Genomic DNA, 15,185 nt, shown 5'->3' on the forward strand with positions numbered 1-15,185 from the left:
ACATGAAATATCATCTTATATTAGTGCCAGTATAATTTCAATCATACATAACCTGGAGTTGAGTTTTTGTAACCCAAGTTAGATTCACATAACCTGAATTACACGAGCCAGTCCGAGTTAGAACATAAACATTTTTCATTCAGAGATGTATATAATATAATTTATTTACACCTTGCTTGTTATATGCTGCTACTAAGAAAATCTTTTGTTCACTGCCAGAGCTCATCTGCATCAATAAATGTAGTTTAAATTGTCAGTCTGCATTATGTTTCAATGTTTCAATAAATGTAGTTTAAATTGTCAGTCTGCATTATGTTTCAATGTTTCAATAAATGTAGTTTAAATTGTCAGTCTGCATTATGTTTCAATGTTTCAATAAATGTAGTTTAAATTGTCAGTCTGCATTATGTTTCAATGTTTCAATAAATGTAGTTTAAATTGTCAGTCTGCATTATGTTTCAATGTTTCAATAAATGTAGTTTAAATTGTCAGTCTGCATTATGTTTCAATGTTTCAATAAATGTAGTTTAAATTGTCAGTCTGCATTATGTTTCAATGTCACACAAACTTTACAATTATCTCATACATAATTTAAATCACAATCTGAGTGACCAATCTGGATAAACATCATACAAAACATGGATTAAATAAGAATATTCTAAGTTATAGTGAAAATAGCTTTGCTGATGTCTGTGTTGGTTATACTGAGTAAGATCATACAAAGCTTGCATAACAGTTACTTAACCAAAGCCATATTATGAACAATGATGATTACACTTTACATACCTCAGTTTGATCATACATGACTTGGGCATTTATTCCTGCCATCCAAAGATCTTTCAGCAGAACACATTTTTCTTTTAACATTGGACTATGACCAAGAGAACAAATTAAGACATCCACAAGACTAGGGGTTTGGAACTAAAAGAAAATTGTTTTAAAGGTTTAATTTTATTTTGCTACATAGTATTCTGAGCTCCAAGCTACATTATTTCAAGTCTTTAATTCTATAATGCCCACATGGATATACCCTGCCTCAAGGTCAAACTTACACCATAAAAAAAAGAAAGGTTGAAAATATAAACTTAGAATCCTTTTTCCTTGCAATGAAAAAATGAACAATATTTCAGAGTTGAAGTTATTTGAATAATAAAAGTTTTATTTCATTTTATGCATTTGATTTTGGACTGAGGTCAGTAAACTCTTAACAAAAATAAGTGTTTGGATATTTCCTGATTTGTTTCTAATAATAACAGTGATTTTATCCCTTAAAGAGAAAAGCTAAAATAGATTTGAACAAAACAGCATAAATCTGAGTCTTATAACTTTAATACAATTACAGTTCTATCAAATTTAACCAATCACTGTTTATCAACCACAGTTGCCATGGTGTGATGCAATTACTTATATCTCAGTTTTGAGATGTGGAAGGTCAGTGATATATTCAAATTCTTTTTCCTGTTCTTCTGAATGGCATAAACCAATGTGACTTTCAGTTCAGTGGAGGTTACGGTATAGATTGGAACAAAATGAAAAACTTAGTTTGGTAATATGTTGCTAGTAGGAAAGATACTTTTGAACAAAATCAAATATAATCGAAGCAAAAATCTTATTAATTAACAGTAGCATGTACTCTATTTATTCTTGGAACATTTATGTTCTAACTATGTTATTCATTAACTGAAAATTAAAAAAATAATCATTAATAAGTACTTATTTCATATTTAAAATAAACAATGCTTTTGAAAAAACTTACTACAAACTAAATAATAATAAAAAACACTAAACATAACAGTTACTGAAAGAGAAATAAAACCAGGTTCAAAACTAATCCTCTCCAGAATAGAGGAGTATCACTAAAACAATTAATGTTTTCCTTCACACATTACAAATACCTAAAACTGCACAAAACTTGGAGCAAATATGCTAAATATTATCTAGATTTTACAATTTTTCAGGTTGTGATATTCTCAGAATTTTCTTGTGAGACATTGTTTCAAAGAAATACTTCATTTCATCTTGGAATTTAAAGTTCTTTACTGTTGATAAGAAAATTGCATTTTATATATCCAGTCAGTTTTCAACTTGATTGGTATTCAAATGTGAAACACTATAAAATGCTAAGAATGGGATCAAAGAGCACACAACATTACAACATTTTCCTACCATTATAGTGATGTTAACGGTGGGAAAATGTTGGATTGCACTGTTTATTTGGGCTTTTCTTTCTTCAAACACATTTTTAGCTGTTTATGATCTTTTAAAGTTTTAATTAACTGGGGTATCACATTTACATACACACTTACTGACAACTATTAACACATTTCTTTTGATTCTATTAAAATAGTCAACATTTCCAGCTACAAAGAGTAAAATACATAGCAAAAACTGACAAAGGGTTTTTGGTGAGTTTGAACAAAACCTTTGAAATGGGAGATTACTATCTTTGTCAAGCTATGTATTATTATTTTGACTAATGTCTTCATGGTCAATATTAATTTACATCTAATAAAATGGCAGGTGGTAACAAAGTACTGTAATATTATAAATAAAACATCTAAAGGAAAAGTGATATTATGTAAGAAACAAGATAAGGAAAATTACACTCTTACAAAATATACACATATGCTTTGGAATGGCCAAATTTTTTTTTAGAAATTGAAAACTGAGTTGCTCAGACAAGATTCCTTGAAAATGAGCAGAAATTACAGTTTAAACATTTTTAATTTTTTCCTTTTTATCTCTAGAAATTACACTAAGTACATGTCACACAATGATAAACTAAAAATTCTGAAACATTTTTGAAATATAAATTGTCAAAATAGTTAGAATTATTTTTAGTGAAATTTTGTAATTTGATATGCAGGTGTGCACACAACACCTAAATGGTCTTCTGTGGTCTGGACAGAATTAATTCTATAAGATGCCATTTGCTTTGAAAAATTTGTATAACTTACAAATTTATAATTTGAGGGAACTTACAATTTATTAACATAAATTTCTTAATAACAAGATAAATCATGTACTTTTCTGGGCAATACCTGTTGTTCTAATAACAAACATAAGAGACAACTGAACAATGCTTTGAAGTATTTTAATCCTAATTTACTGTTTGTGAAATTTCTTCACTATACAGCTGAAGTCTTGCATATTTCTGTAATGTTTGTGGAAGAAATTTCACATACAGTAAATTAGGATTAAAATACTTCAAAGCAGCATCAAATGCATGAAGAAATTTAAAATATCATGAAATGAAAATCATAAATAATAAAATACAATTAATGTTAATGTGAATAATTAAACAAGAACTAAGAAGAGATTCAAAATAGCAAAAAAATGTTATGCCTGAAACATGTTGGGTAAATAATTTTTCAAAACATTTGTTACAGTAATAGTTCATTCTAATTACCTCTTTGCAGTAAACATTCTTAAAACATATTCCATTATGGTGTGTGCAAAAATAAACATGCAAAATAAAAGTATAAAATGAAATCAAAGTTTCAAAAATTTTCCTTACCTCTTCATCTTCTATCAGAGCTCCAACAATTCTTTCTACAGCAATACTGACTCCTACTGCAGACTGACTTATCTCTTTGGAACTAATGTTGGATTGAGGTAATCGAAACATACTTACCTACAATAAATCATTAATGTAAATGATGAAATGGTAAATGAGTAAACTATATGTTTTCTACATACTATATCAAAGCTGGTTTAAGATAACCAAAAAATATCAGTAGCATTTATACCACAAGCCAGAATCAACATTACAGGTTTTGCATGTTATAGCACTACATAACACACAGATTTCACATTTCTTCCACAAGACAATGATTCATGTAAGTGCAAAAAAATAACATCCAAGAAAAAGTCTTGCAATCAGTTTTTCTTCAAAAACTATTAACTAGGTAATATAACACAGAAGATTGTTCCACTTTTGTTTGCATGTTCATCATTATTGAAATTGTATGTATAATATTCCAGTAAACTTGCCTCAACATTTATTATGAAGAATAGATTAAATAAATTTTCACTTTTCAAGTATGTTTCAGATTTGAAGTTGACAATAATACTAATGGTTTGTTTTTTAAAGGCAAAGCTGCATGATGGGCTACATGCACTTTACCAATTCCATGGATAGCACTTCAAATTTCAGTTTATAAATACTCAAACTTACCACTGAGCCACCATAATGGAGGCTCATTAACTTGATATAGTGGAAATGTATAAAAAGATTTATGTCTTTACGTTGATCTATCATAGATATTTGGTATACTATGAACATAGAGTAAGTGGAAATTCCTTTTTTTTTATTTTTTATATTTCACACTAAAACCCACGAGATTATTCAAAAGATTAGGATCAACTGTGCAAGTTAAATCCCAGCCAGTAACATGAAATGTAAAATCATTTGCTTGAGAACAACAAGAAATATTACATTTATCACATTTGAAGGTATGTGCATTGTAGTTCTATCAAAAGTCCCTCAATTGTCATTCTACAAAAAGATCTACATTCGGACTGTTTTTTTATGTAAAAGAAAAATAAATGTACACGTGCATCATAATTTGAAGCATATTAACGTGTTAAACACCACAGATTGTCTAAAATATGAAAGAACACAACTATGGCACCCAAATATAAATGGCAGAATAATACACAAACATAAACCAGATAAATCTCCTACAGTTCTACTATTCCAGTGTCTTTCATTAAGTCATCTAATAGACTATAATTTAAATTGAAAGCACTGATTTTGATAAATTATATCTCCCCCATAAGAGTAAGGAAAAAAGCTTAAATACTAACAAACAATCTATGATGTCTCATTACTCATACAAGCATTCAGTATTAATGTTTGGTTACAGTGGATTATACAGTAAGCTAAGATTATGAAATTTAATAATGTTATTCATTGTCAATTATTCAATATTTCCAAATCTTTGTTGCTTTTTTGGAACTCAATTTCAGGAAAACTTACATAAATATGAATTCTAACTCTTAACTTCTTTGTAGTCAAAATGAATATTTCTATGTTTAGCATACATACACTTTTTACCCTTCAAATTGTAAGAGTAAAATATTATGAATTAGGCCACATATATATATATAATTTGTACTTTATGTAGTTTGTCTACTGGTATATCAGTGTGAGTTTGGTTTCAAGATTAAAAATGAAATGAACATGAATGCAAGAACTTCCAGTTGAATTTGACAATAATGATAACATGTTTTAAAATTGATATCAACACACTGCATTGGGTACTTGTGAAGTAAAATGAGATCACAGTAAAAGAAATTCAACTTGTAAATCAGGAGAAGGAAATTTGACATATAACCTTTCACTACGCAATGTTGACCTATGCAATTGTTGTCATGACATGTTCTAACTTTTCTGCTAACTCTAGAAAGGCAATATACAAATTAAATGTATTTTAAGAAATTGAAACCACAAAATTCTATTGTATTCTTCAACACAATACACTAATGAAATAATAATGTAGACATAACATCTGCATTATTGACCACATCAATGTTATATGTTTCAGAACTCCCAAGATAAACATGCTTATTTTTAAGTTTTTCAGTTGTTTTACATCAATCATCATTATGTTAGATGCATATTTCAGACCATTATTACTGACTGGTACTAGTTACACCTGAAGTGGATAGGTGGCAAATGTCTAATAACAAATATTCATATCCAACAAGATTATTAAAAATTGTTAATTTAAAAAGAGGAATAGGTATAGTAAAAAATACAGGAACAAGATAGCTAACTTAAAGTGAAAATGCAGTTGCAAAAAAAGTAAACAAACTTAAATTTTTGAAACAGAAGATAAATAAAAAAATTGAAAATTTATGAAACTGTAAATAGTAAAAAAATAAAAAAAGAAGCAAGCATACAAGACTGGAGATACTGTAAACATTATTTAACTCAAACTACAAATCCCTATCTTAACTTCATGATGTTAGCAAGATTTACTTTGATTGGCTTCATGCAGATTGGAAGACTTGCTCTCGATATCATTGCCACAGTGTTATCATTGGTAGTGGTATTGTATATGCGATCGCTATAATGCATGGTCGTCAACATGACACATGTATATACTTGTAAAATATTCATAGCTACTATACTTATCACCTGGAGTTCTATGGGGAGCCTGTAAACACTGGATTGGACGGACTACTGAATTTTACTGGAATGATGAATGGAGTGAGTTTTGTAACTGCATGAGTTTTATACATGCATGCACATGTGATGCATACTGGCTAGTAATTATATCTATATATACACATGCAGGCTTTATAGTTTCTTAAGTTTATATATATGTGTATATATTAGTTTGTTATAACCAAAAAGAAGCCAAAACAAAAATAAAAAATGCTGCACCAACTGCAAAGATCCCAGCATACAAGATATAATGTGGGATATAAAATTCATCCTAGGTTATAGAGGTGACTGTGAAATACGACTCACACTGCAGTGAGAATACACTTTCAGTCTTAACCTCCAGTAGCCAGTTTCACATAAAGAAATAAAATAAAGAGATGGCAATAGAAATAAAAATTAGGAGAACAAGACTTGAGTGCTCAATCCAACATCTATATTATCCTTCACTGCCTGCAGAAAGTTGTGCTCTCTAAAGTAGAGAAGAAGAAAAAATAAAAACAATGTACTACCATCTGGGGGGTGAATGAGTTAAACAGGCTTACCCCTAGAAGTTAGCATTCGAGCTCCCATTATGGCAGGAAGGCACTAACTGGTAGCCCAGTAAACAAATTTTACAAGCATAAAGTGTCCAAACCAATTATCTAAATTAACTAGTATACCTCCCAACCATCATCCATTAAGCCCACTGTAACTATCATTTTCATATGCTAAAGAAGCATTTATCTATAGTAATGTATTCATCCACATAAAGTAGTGGTAAGCTGTTAAATGATCTTATTCACAAATAAAATTAGTTATTGGAAATTGTTAATAAAACTTCTTTCATTATGAATTGGTTACACTAATACACCTCCTCGTCCATTTCTGATAGAGTTTGGGTCATAGCACTTCTAGAACCCTCTCACACTGTGGTGACTCTAAACTTTGGTGAGCTATCTGTGCTGCATATTTTATTCAAAACTAATTACTTTCTGAATAAAATATATAGCTACAAAATTTCTGCCTCACTTTTGCCAAGAACTGTCATTATTTTTTCCATCTCCTGCTTGCACAAAGTTTGCCACACCTTCTAGTCTGCTTCAACAAGGGCTACTCTGTCCACAGTATCTATAACATTTACAATTTAGATAGTTTGGGCTATAATTGGTCACTTAAGATTGTAAATCACCAGCATTACCAAATCAGTGCTTGAAACTGAGCTTTATGCTATCTTTTAAACTATGACTTAATGATATCTTTTGTGAGAGACAAGCTCATACAGCACACAGTGATTTACTGTAACTATTTACTATTTGATCGTATTAGCTGGAGACGTAAATGTTAAGCTACAGATGGAGATTGTCATGGAGATTTGTTTCAAAATACAGTGAGCATTTATAATTTCTATGTAATTAAAGTATCTGTATATAATACAATGCAATAGGCAAATACATGCCTTGACTAAGACAACCCCACAATGCACATATTAAATTTTACTAGTATAAAAGAAAATAAAGAAAATGCAGCTTTCTAAAATAAAACGTATATATCTAAAACATCACTTTAAATAAACCTTTGTGTCTTTTAAAGAAATTATTCAATAAATACATGTAATAAATTTTAATATTATGTGTATTTTTTTTCCTCCACTTTTTACACAGTATCAGGTTGACTCCCTAAAGACACCAATTACAATTGTATAGTGAACAAAGCATTGTTTCTCTACACGTTACAGGCATTTAATAATTTTCTATCATTGGCAGGTATCCCCTGTTTTACCCTATACTTAAGCTATTTAACCTTATTAGAATGGGATGAGTATAATATACAAGGTCATTTACACATTTGAGCACATTAAGTGTTTGCATTATAACTTTTGATACTGCAAGTGTATCTTCACAAAATCTGGTAGACCTTCAGTAAATATTACAATTAACTTGCATACAAAAAATTGGATTTTTAATGAAATATTTTTACTAAAGATTTCTTTATGAAAATATTGAGTCTCTTTTGTTACTAGTGTGATTGTAAAATGATTTAATGTTATGATTACAAAAAATCTATTCTTCATCCCCAAAATATCAAATATTATTTGGGTAATATCTAATATCTCTTAAATACATTTAAAGTGTTTTCAGTAAAACTTCATATCTTTTGTTATTTTCTATACTCTACTACGTGGGTCTATCTCTTAACCAACCTCATAACCATCATAAAAAAATTAAGTACTAAATATAAATTATGTTTTATTTGTGCTAGAACAGGGGTTCCCAACCTTTTGGCACTTGCAACCCCTTACCTAAAAGTTTGAAACCCATGTGACCCCCTACTTAGGGCTTACTATCAGCAGCTTAATTTTTCTTTTATTTTCTGTGAAGGAGATGGAAAGATACATCTAAAAAAAAATATTTAAAAATTCTGTAATTATTTATTAGCAAATTAAATCACATTGGTCCAACCTGAATTCACAAAAAAGAACATATATTTCTTAAAATAATATTAACATAGGTTTGAACAGCTATCCAACCCAGCTAGTGAGATGCCTGAATTTGCATTTCAGCAGCAAGCTTTGAAATTCGTGGCTGAGCATTTGTTAGAACCAGTCTCATGTCATCTCCAACATCCAATCTGTTCCTATTCTCTGTTTTTATATTGACAAGAGTGGAAAATCCTGCCTCACACAAGTAGGTAGAAGAAAATGGAACAAGGACACGTAAAGCTATCATGATGACTTTGGAGTATGACTGATACATAGCACACCAGAACTGAGTCACGGATTTCACCTTGAAGAGATCACGAGCTGAAGAGTCATTCCTTAGATCCAGAAATTCATCTTGGATATCATCTGGGATGCTGGATACATCAAGTTTAGTACAAAATGGGTTCCTTACCAGGGCCTCCTGTTCCTGTGATAGCTCAGGGAAGTAACGCTCGACTTCCTTTTCTAGAGACTGAAGATGTTCGGTAATCTCATCCTTGAGGAACTGATCCAGTTGGATCTGAGACTCATCCGTCACTCCACAAAGTTTTTCAAACATAGCGATGTTTCCAAGATTGGTTTTCCGATGCCAGTTCTGCAGTTTGGCCCGAAGACTATCTTGAAAAAGGAGAACATGTGTTTCCCTTCCTTGAAGCTTCAAATTGAGCTTGTTCAGCTGGTCAAAAATGTTGGCTAGGTACACAACCATTTTATTCCATGCTTCATCTTCGAAGTGAGCTACAAGATCTTTCCTTTCTTGAGTCTCCAGGAATAGCTTTATTTCATCTTTCATTTCAAAGACACAATTAATAACGTTTCCTTTCGACAACCAACGTACTGCTGTGTAGAAGAGAAGGACTTCGTGGTCAGCATTCATGTCTTTGCATAGTTCTTTGAATAGGTGAGTGTTGAGTCTTCACATAATTTACAATTTTGATTACAGATTCAAGCACTTCCTGCAGAGAGGCAGGGAGAGTCTTACTGGCGAGAGCATATCGGTGAATCATGCAGTGGATGCCCTTTGCTTGAGGTGCTAGCTTCTTCACTCGACTGGAATCCTGATTTCGATCCCAGCATAGCGGTGCCCCATCCGTACAAACCCCACACACGTTTTCCCATTGAAGATCTTCGTCTTGAAAAAAGTTGAAACTTTTCCATGACATCATCAGCTTTGTTGTGGTTTCAAGTGCACTGCAGAATAAGAATTCGTCTTTGATGTCACTTGAATTAATGTATCTCACGAAGACAAGCAACTGAGAACATGAACTCGCATCTGTTGAATCGTTGAGCTGAAAGGAGACAAAGGGGAACCCTTGATTTCAGTCAAAACCTGTTCCTTCACATCCATAGACATTTTAGAAATGTGCCTCTGTATAGTATTATTTGACAGGGATACTTGCTGCATCTTCTTTGCACTGGCTTCTCCAAGAATAAGATTTACTGCTTTCATCATGCAGGGTTTAAGAAGTGTTTCTCCAATCGTTTGAGGCTTTTTTTGTTTAGCAATTTTGAATGCAATCTCATATGAAGCTTCCACTACGGCTGCACTCTGCTGCTGAAACGACCCACTTCTATCGATTCTTTGGCTTTTAAGACACCGTTCATGCCGTTTGAAGAAATCCAAACCCTTCTTTGCGTGTTCTGGATGTTTTGTCTCGAGATGACGCTTGAGTTTTGATGGTTTCATTAACTCTGCACTCAGGACAGCATGGCACAAAACACACTGTGGTTTCTCGATGCCGTCGTTGGTGAGCACAGTGTTGAAGCCAATGTTGAGGTAGCATTCTGAGTATCTGCACCGTTTAGCCATGGATACAACTCACCTCTACTGCTTACTTATCTCCTTGTTAAAATAAAATAAAAATGTTGAATAATGAACGCTTTGGCAACTGTAGATCTTACACTGACTACTTGTGGGTACTTGTGGGTCCCACCGGTTGGGAACCCCTGTGCTAGAATGACTACATATTATAACATGAAAATACAAATCTTTAGTCTAAGTAGCTTAAGTCTCATAACACTATATATATATATATATATATATTTTTTTTATATTAACCTTCCAGTTATGCCAAGCTAACATTACATAAGTTGCATTGATGCAGTGTATGTGCACTCATGTTACATATCCAGTAATATAAAACTGACCTTCAGTCTTCCCTGTGTTGGCTGTGTTTTAATGGACTAGTATTTTGTAATATATAGTCACATTTCAATTATTATACATTATATACATACATTATTACTACTTAGAAACAAATTAAATGTATTTTTCTTTAAATACAGAACAATAAATCAAGAAGTAAGGTAAACAATTATCTCTTCTTTTGTACTCAGTTGCTGTTGGATATAGGTTACTGAGCCTTTTAAAATTTCACATGTCGAGGATATCAAACATTTTTATGTCTTATATACACAGATGAATAATCAAAAAATCATACATAACTACAGTGATACCACTGAATTCTCTTATAATTTATCAAGCTTAGTAACTGAGATGTATTTAGGTCTGAAAAAAGTATGAAACTTTGGGCAGACTAAAGACATGACCTATCTCCTTGAAATCTTGGATCAAAAGAATGTGATAGCCTTTTCACAGATTAAGATAGCTGAGAAATCCTATTACCAAAAAAATTAAAGATAAGAAGAGACACTATATACAACAAATCACAAATATATAAATAACCATTTGAATCCACAAATAATATCAAATTTCCAATAAAAACAGTGATTTCCAACACATTAAAAAAGAACAAATCATTATTCATACATTCTTTATTCACAAAAATCTGCACTGGTAAAACAGAATGCCCATCACACATGTTGTAGAGGATACACATGACCATCTTCTATATCAGACCAATTACCTAGAAGATCAGTACATTGCCTGGATTGTGAGAAAATACCAAAAACTGAAGTTGAAATCACTGAAAGATAAAACCATTTCTTACAACAAAAAGCAAAAGAATTTCCTCGTTGAATAAACTCCTGGTGTGGTCCTGAAAAATGGCTCAACAGATTAGATAAAAGTCCCATCTGGAGTGATATATTTCGTATATTAGCTGTTTAATAAAAAAAATAGCATATTAGTGCAATACAAGAAACTGATATTACTATATTGCTATGTTATAGTTAATTGATGTTAAAACAGACACAGTGTGTTTATTATGTACTTTATTATTACCTAACCTTATTTTATAATAAGAATAACTGTTTAAAAATTGTTTAAGGACACATTTGTGTGACAAAATTCCATCAATAAATAGTAGCATCATATCACTGTTCAGGAAAAAAAATTATATGTATATTAAAATTTAGTTACTTTATTCAGGTTGATTGGAGTGGCTCTGTGGTAAGTAATGGAAAGACAAACAAGAAACTATAGGTGTTCCTACTTTCATGGTATAAAATTGGTCACCACATTTAAAGTAATTTAAGTTCAAATCACTCACATGCAAAAAACATATAATTTACCCTGGACTAAACTAGCAAATGTGCAATGGAATCACAGGAATTATTATAGGTTTGGATTTGTTTTGAATTTTGTGCAAAGCTACTCAAGGGCTATATGTGTTAGCTGTCCCTAATTTAACAGTTAAGACTAGAGAGAAGGCAGCTAGACATCACCATCCACAGCCAACTCTAGGGCTACTCTTTTACCAATGAATAGTGGGATTGGCCATCACATTATAATGTCTCCACAGCTGAAAGGGCAAGCATGTTTGGTGTGACAGGGATTTTAACCTGTGACCCTCAGATTACAAGTCAATTATTACAGGTATGTTAACTTTTGGCATAAACCATAAGTGACAGCATTCTAAGTTACATTTTGAATATTCAATCATTAATTATATATTACAGCAAGAGCTAATGAATGAGAAATTCAAATTTAAAATCATAATAAGTAAAACTAGCCCCATGAAAAACAAACCTTTTAAGTTTATATGTCTGTAATTTTATTGTTACATAGCTAGGTTGATTAGTACATCAAAAAAAAGTTATTTTTTTTTACCAACCTAATCAAAATTTACTAATCTCTCAAAACTGACTGTAAACACCATCATATTTACAAGCCACCACTGAAAATAAAATTTATGTTTTTTTATCATGTGTTGAATTTTTGACTTGGACAAACCTGAACCTTTAAATGGACCTACAAAACTTGATTCCTAATTGTAAATCTGTAATGCTTTTGTCAGTTGTTTGTGTGTAGTTTTGGCTCTGCCAATTCTTAAATCAATAAAATATCACATGATTATGTATTAATATCTCACTAAGCCACTGGAATTCTTAAGTTCTTTTTTTTCTTATAAAGAATATGTACTTAATACAGAATGAAGAAAGATAAAAAAAAAAACAACAACTAAAGATTAAACAGTGGCAGGCCTGGCATTAAAGACATGCAATGCTGAGTGCTGCCTAGAATGACAAAACCTTTGAAGGCGCTTTATTCTCCTTTATTTGAAAGTGCTCACGTTTTGGGTCTCATTTGAAAACCAGAGTTCTAGGAGCTTCAGAGAGAGTACAGGCATAATGTTAACTACTGCTTATGGCATCAGCTGAGCTACTGCAAGTTCTGACAATGATATATAAGTTAATAGAAAACAAAAAGAATAATGTTTAAAATTTAAAGGTACTATGTGTAATGTAGAAAATGGAAATAAAGTACACTTCAGTTTATCACTGATATGTTATTAATGTGTTTTCAATATCCTAATTTGATTTACCAATGTTAATACTTTGACACTTAAAACTGCCATTTTTTGTGATAAAAACATAATTTATTTTCTTTATATTCTTCACAAAAATGTGAATAGTCATAATCTTTTCATATATTCTAGATATGAACAAATTTGATACTTTCTTCAGAGCTGAAACTTTCTTAGATCTGACATTTTGTAAGGAAATGGTTGTTTATTAATGCTAGCATACAAAACAAACTGTGAGACACTATTCTCTGTCAGTGTGTATTATATTTTCAGGTATCCAGCATAGACCGTGTATTATCTTATTTACAATAGAATTAGTAAATACTAATGTGTAAAAGAGTGTTTCAATGTGTTTTCTTCTAGGATATTAGTTTTGTGGGTTATGCAGAACAAGTGCATGTTCTTATAGCAAAGCCACTTTGGGCTATCTGCTATGTCCACCGAGGAGAATCGAACCTCTGATTTTTGTGCATTAAATCTGAAGACTTAATGATGTCCCACTGAGAAACATGTAGAACAAAGAAGCTTATTAAGTAGAATACCTTTTTAAGGTTAGCACCAGAACTGTATTTGTATTTGGCAAATTAATATAAATAATGTTTTAAACGTTTTTCCAGTCTCAAGTGATGTCCTACTTTATATAAGACAAATAATTAAACATGCCAAAAAAAACCCAAAAAACAACAACAATCATTAAGTCATAAACAACTATGTATAAAAAAAACACATTTAAATAAAAATGTAGTTCAAAATAAAATTAATTAATATGTTGGCTTATCAGTTTTATAAAATATACTGCCAATCTACAGGGTGTTTGGAACGTCACTGTGCACTTATATATTTATTAACAGACATGTTTCAATATAGAATACAGGAGGTAAATATGAATGACAATTCTAAACAATGTTGAAAGTGTCCCCCGTTGGCATCAATACAGGCCTGGATCCTTCTTATTTTGTTTCTAAACACTGTTATCAGTTGCTGGCTTGAAATAGACTGAATAAAATATAATTACAAAACTGCACAGTGACTTTCCGAACACCCTGTAGATTACAAGGAGACTTACAGTGTGTTGCACATATTTAACATTGGTGCATTCACATGTTACCCATGTCAAACATGAAGATGTATTACAACATGTTAAAAAAGATGGAAGGTATACACTTACAAGATTATCGTATCTCCCACCAGCAGCCAACACTTCCATACCACTTTTTCTGTTTTTTTTCTTTAATTGACATACAAATTGGAACAATACTCCAGAGAAGTTGTTAATTTTATATACCAAAGATGGAGCAACCACTATCTGCACGGAAATACAATATATATAATGTTCATTACAAAAGTAGAACTTCCTTCATCATATCTTTTTGTAGTTTTTATCTATAGTAGTAATCATATGTGCTCTCCAAGTATTATGAAAATGTGCACAAAACTATTAACAAAAACTGTCACACAACATTTGTCTTCTAGAAATTTATGAAGGAAAAAATCAGCTGGAGATAACATTTCAGACAAGCTAATTTTTCTTTGCATTTTAACTTGTGCTAAAATCCAAAATAGGAATAATTTAAAATAGTATAATAAATATAAGATTAAAACAGTTCATACTTGTATCTGTAAAAAATTAAACTACACCTTTTCACAATTGTTATCACATAATACTTTGTGATACTTTTGGAAGAACTTTCAAATTTCTATTAAGATTTTGTAAATATTCTCTCAAGAAAAATCATTTTTAATATCTTAGATTTGCTGAGAAAATATTTACTTCACTAGAAATAGTGCTTGGTTTCTTTTAAATGATATGAAAGTTTTATACTTAATGTATTTATTCTGGTAC

General features: G+C 31.1%; 1 protein-coding gene across 10 annotated transcripts in view; it reads right to left on the reverse strand.

Annotated features, from left to right (window-relative positions):
* Positions 1 to 15,185, reverse strand: part of Gcn2 (eukaryotic translation initiation factor 2 alpha kinase Gcn2) — a 159,706-nt gene that overhangs the window by 14,198 nt on the left and 130,323 nt on the right. For 9 of the 10 annotated variants that reach the window (XM_076497828.1, XM_076497827.1, XM_076497830.1 and 6 more), the window contains 3 exons: positions 14,511 to 14,648; positions 3,518 to 3,634; positions 787 to 921 (listed from right to left, as the gene is read on the reverse strand). In XM_076497828.1, the coding sequence (XP_076353943.1) occupies positions 787 to 921; positions 3,518 to 3,634; positions 14,511 to 14,648 (390 nt within the window). Of the gene's footprint in view, positions 1 to 786; positions 922 to 3,517; positions 3,635 to 11,584; positions 11,696 to 14,510; positions 14,649 to 15,185 lie in introns of those variants that run through there. The other variant, XR_013027256.1, reaches the window with a different exon arrangement.

The sequence above is a fragment of the Tachypleus tridentatus genome, chromosome 4 (genome assembly GCF_004210375.1).
Source record: "Tachypleus tridentatus isolate NWPU-2018 chromosome 4, ASM421037v1, whole genome shotgun sequence".
NCBI lineage: Eukaryota > Metazoa > Arthropoda > Merostomata > Xiphosura > Limulidae > Tachypleus > Tachypleus tridentatus.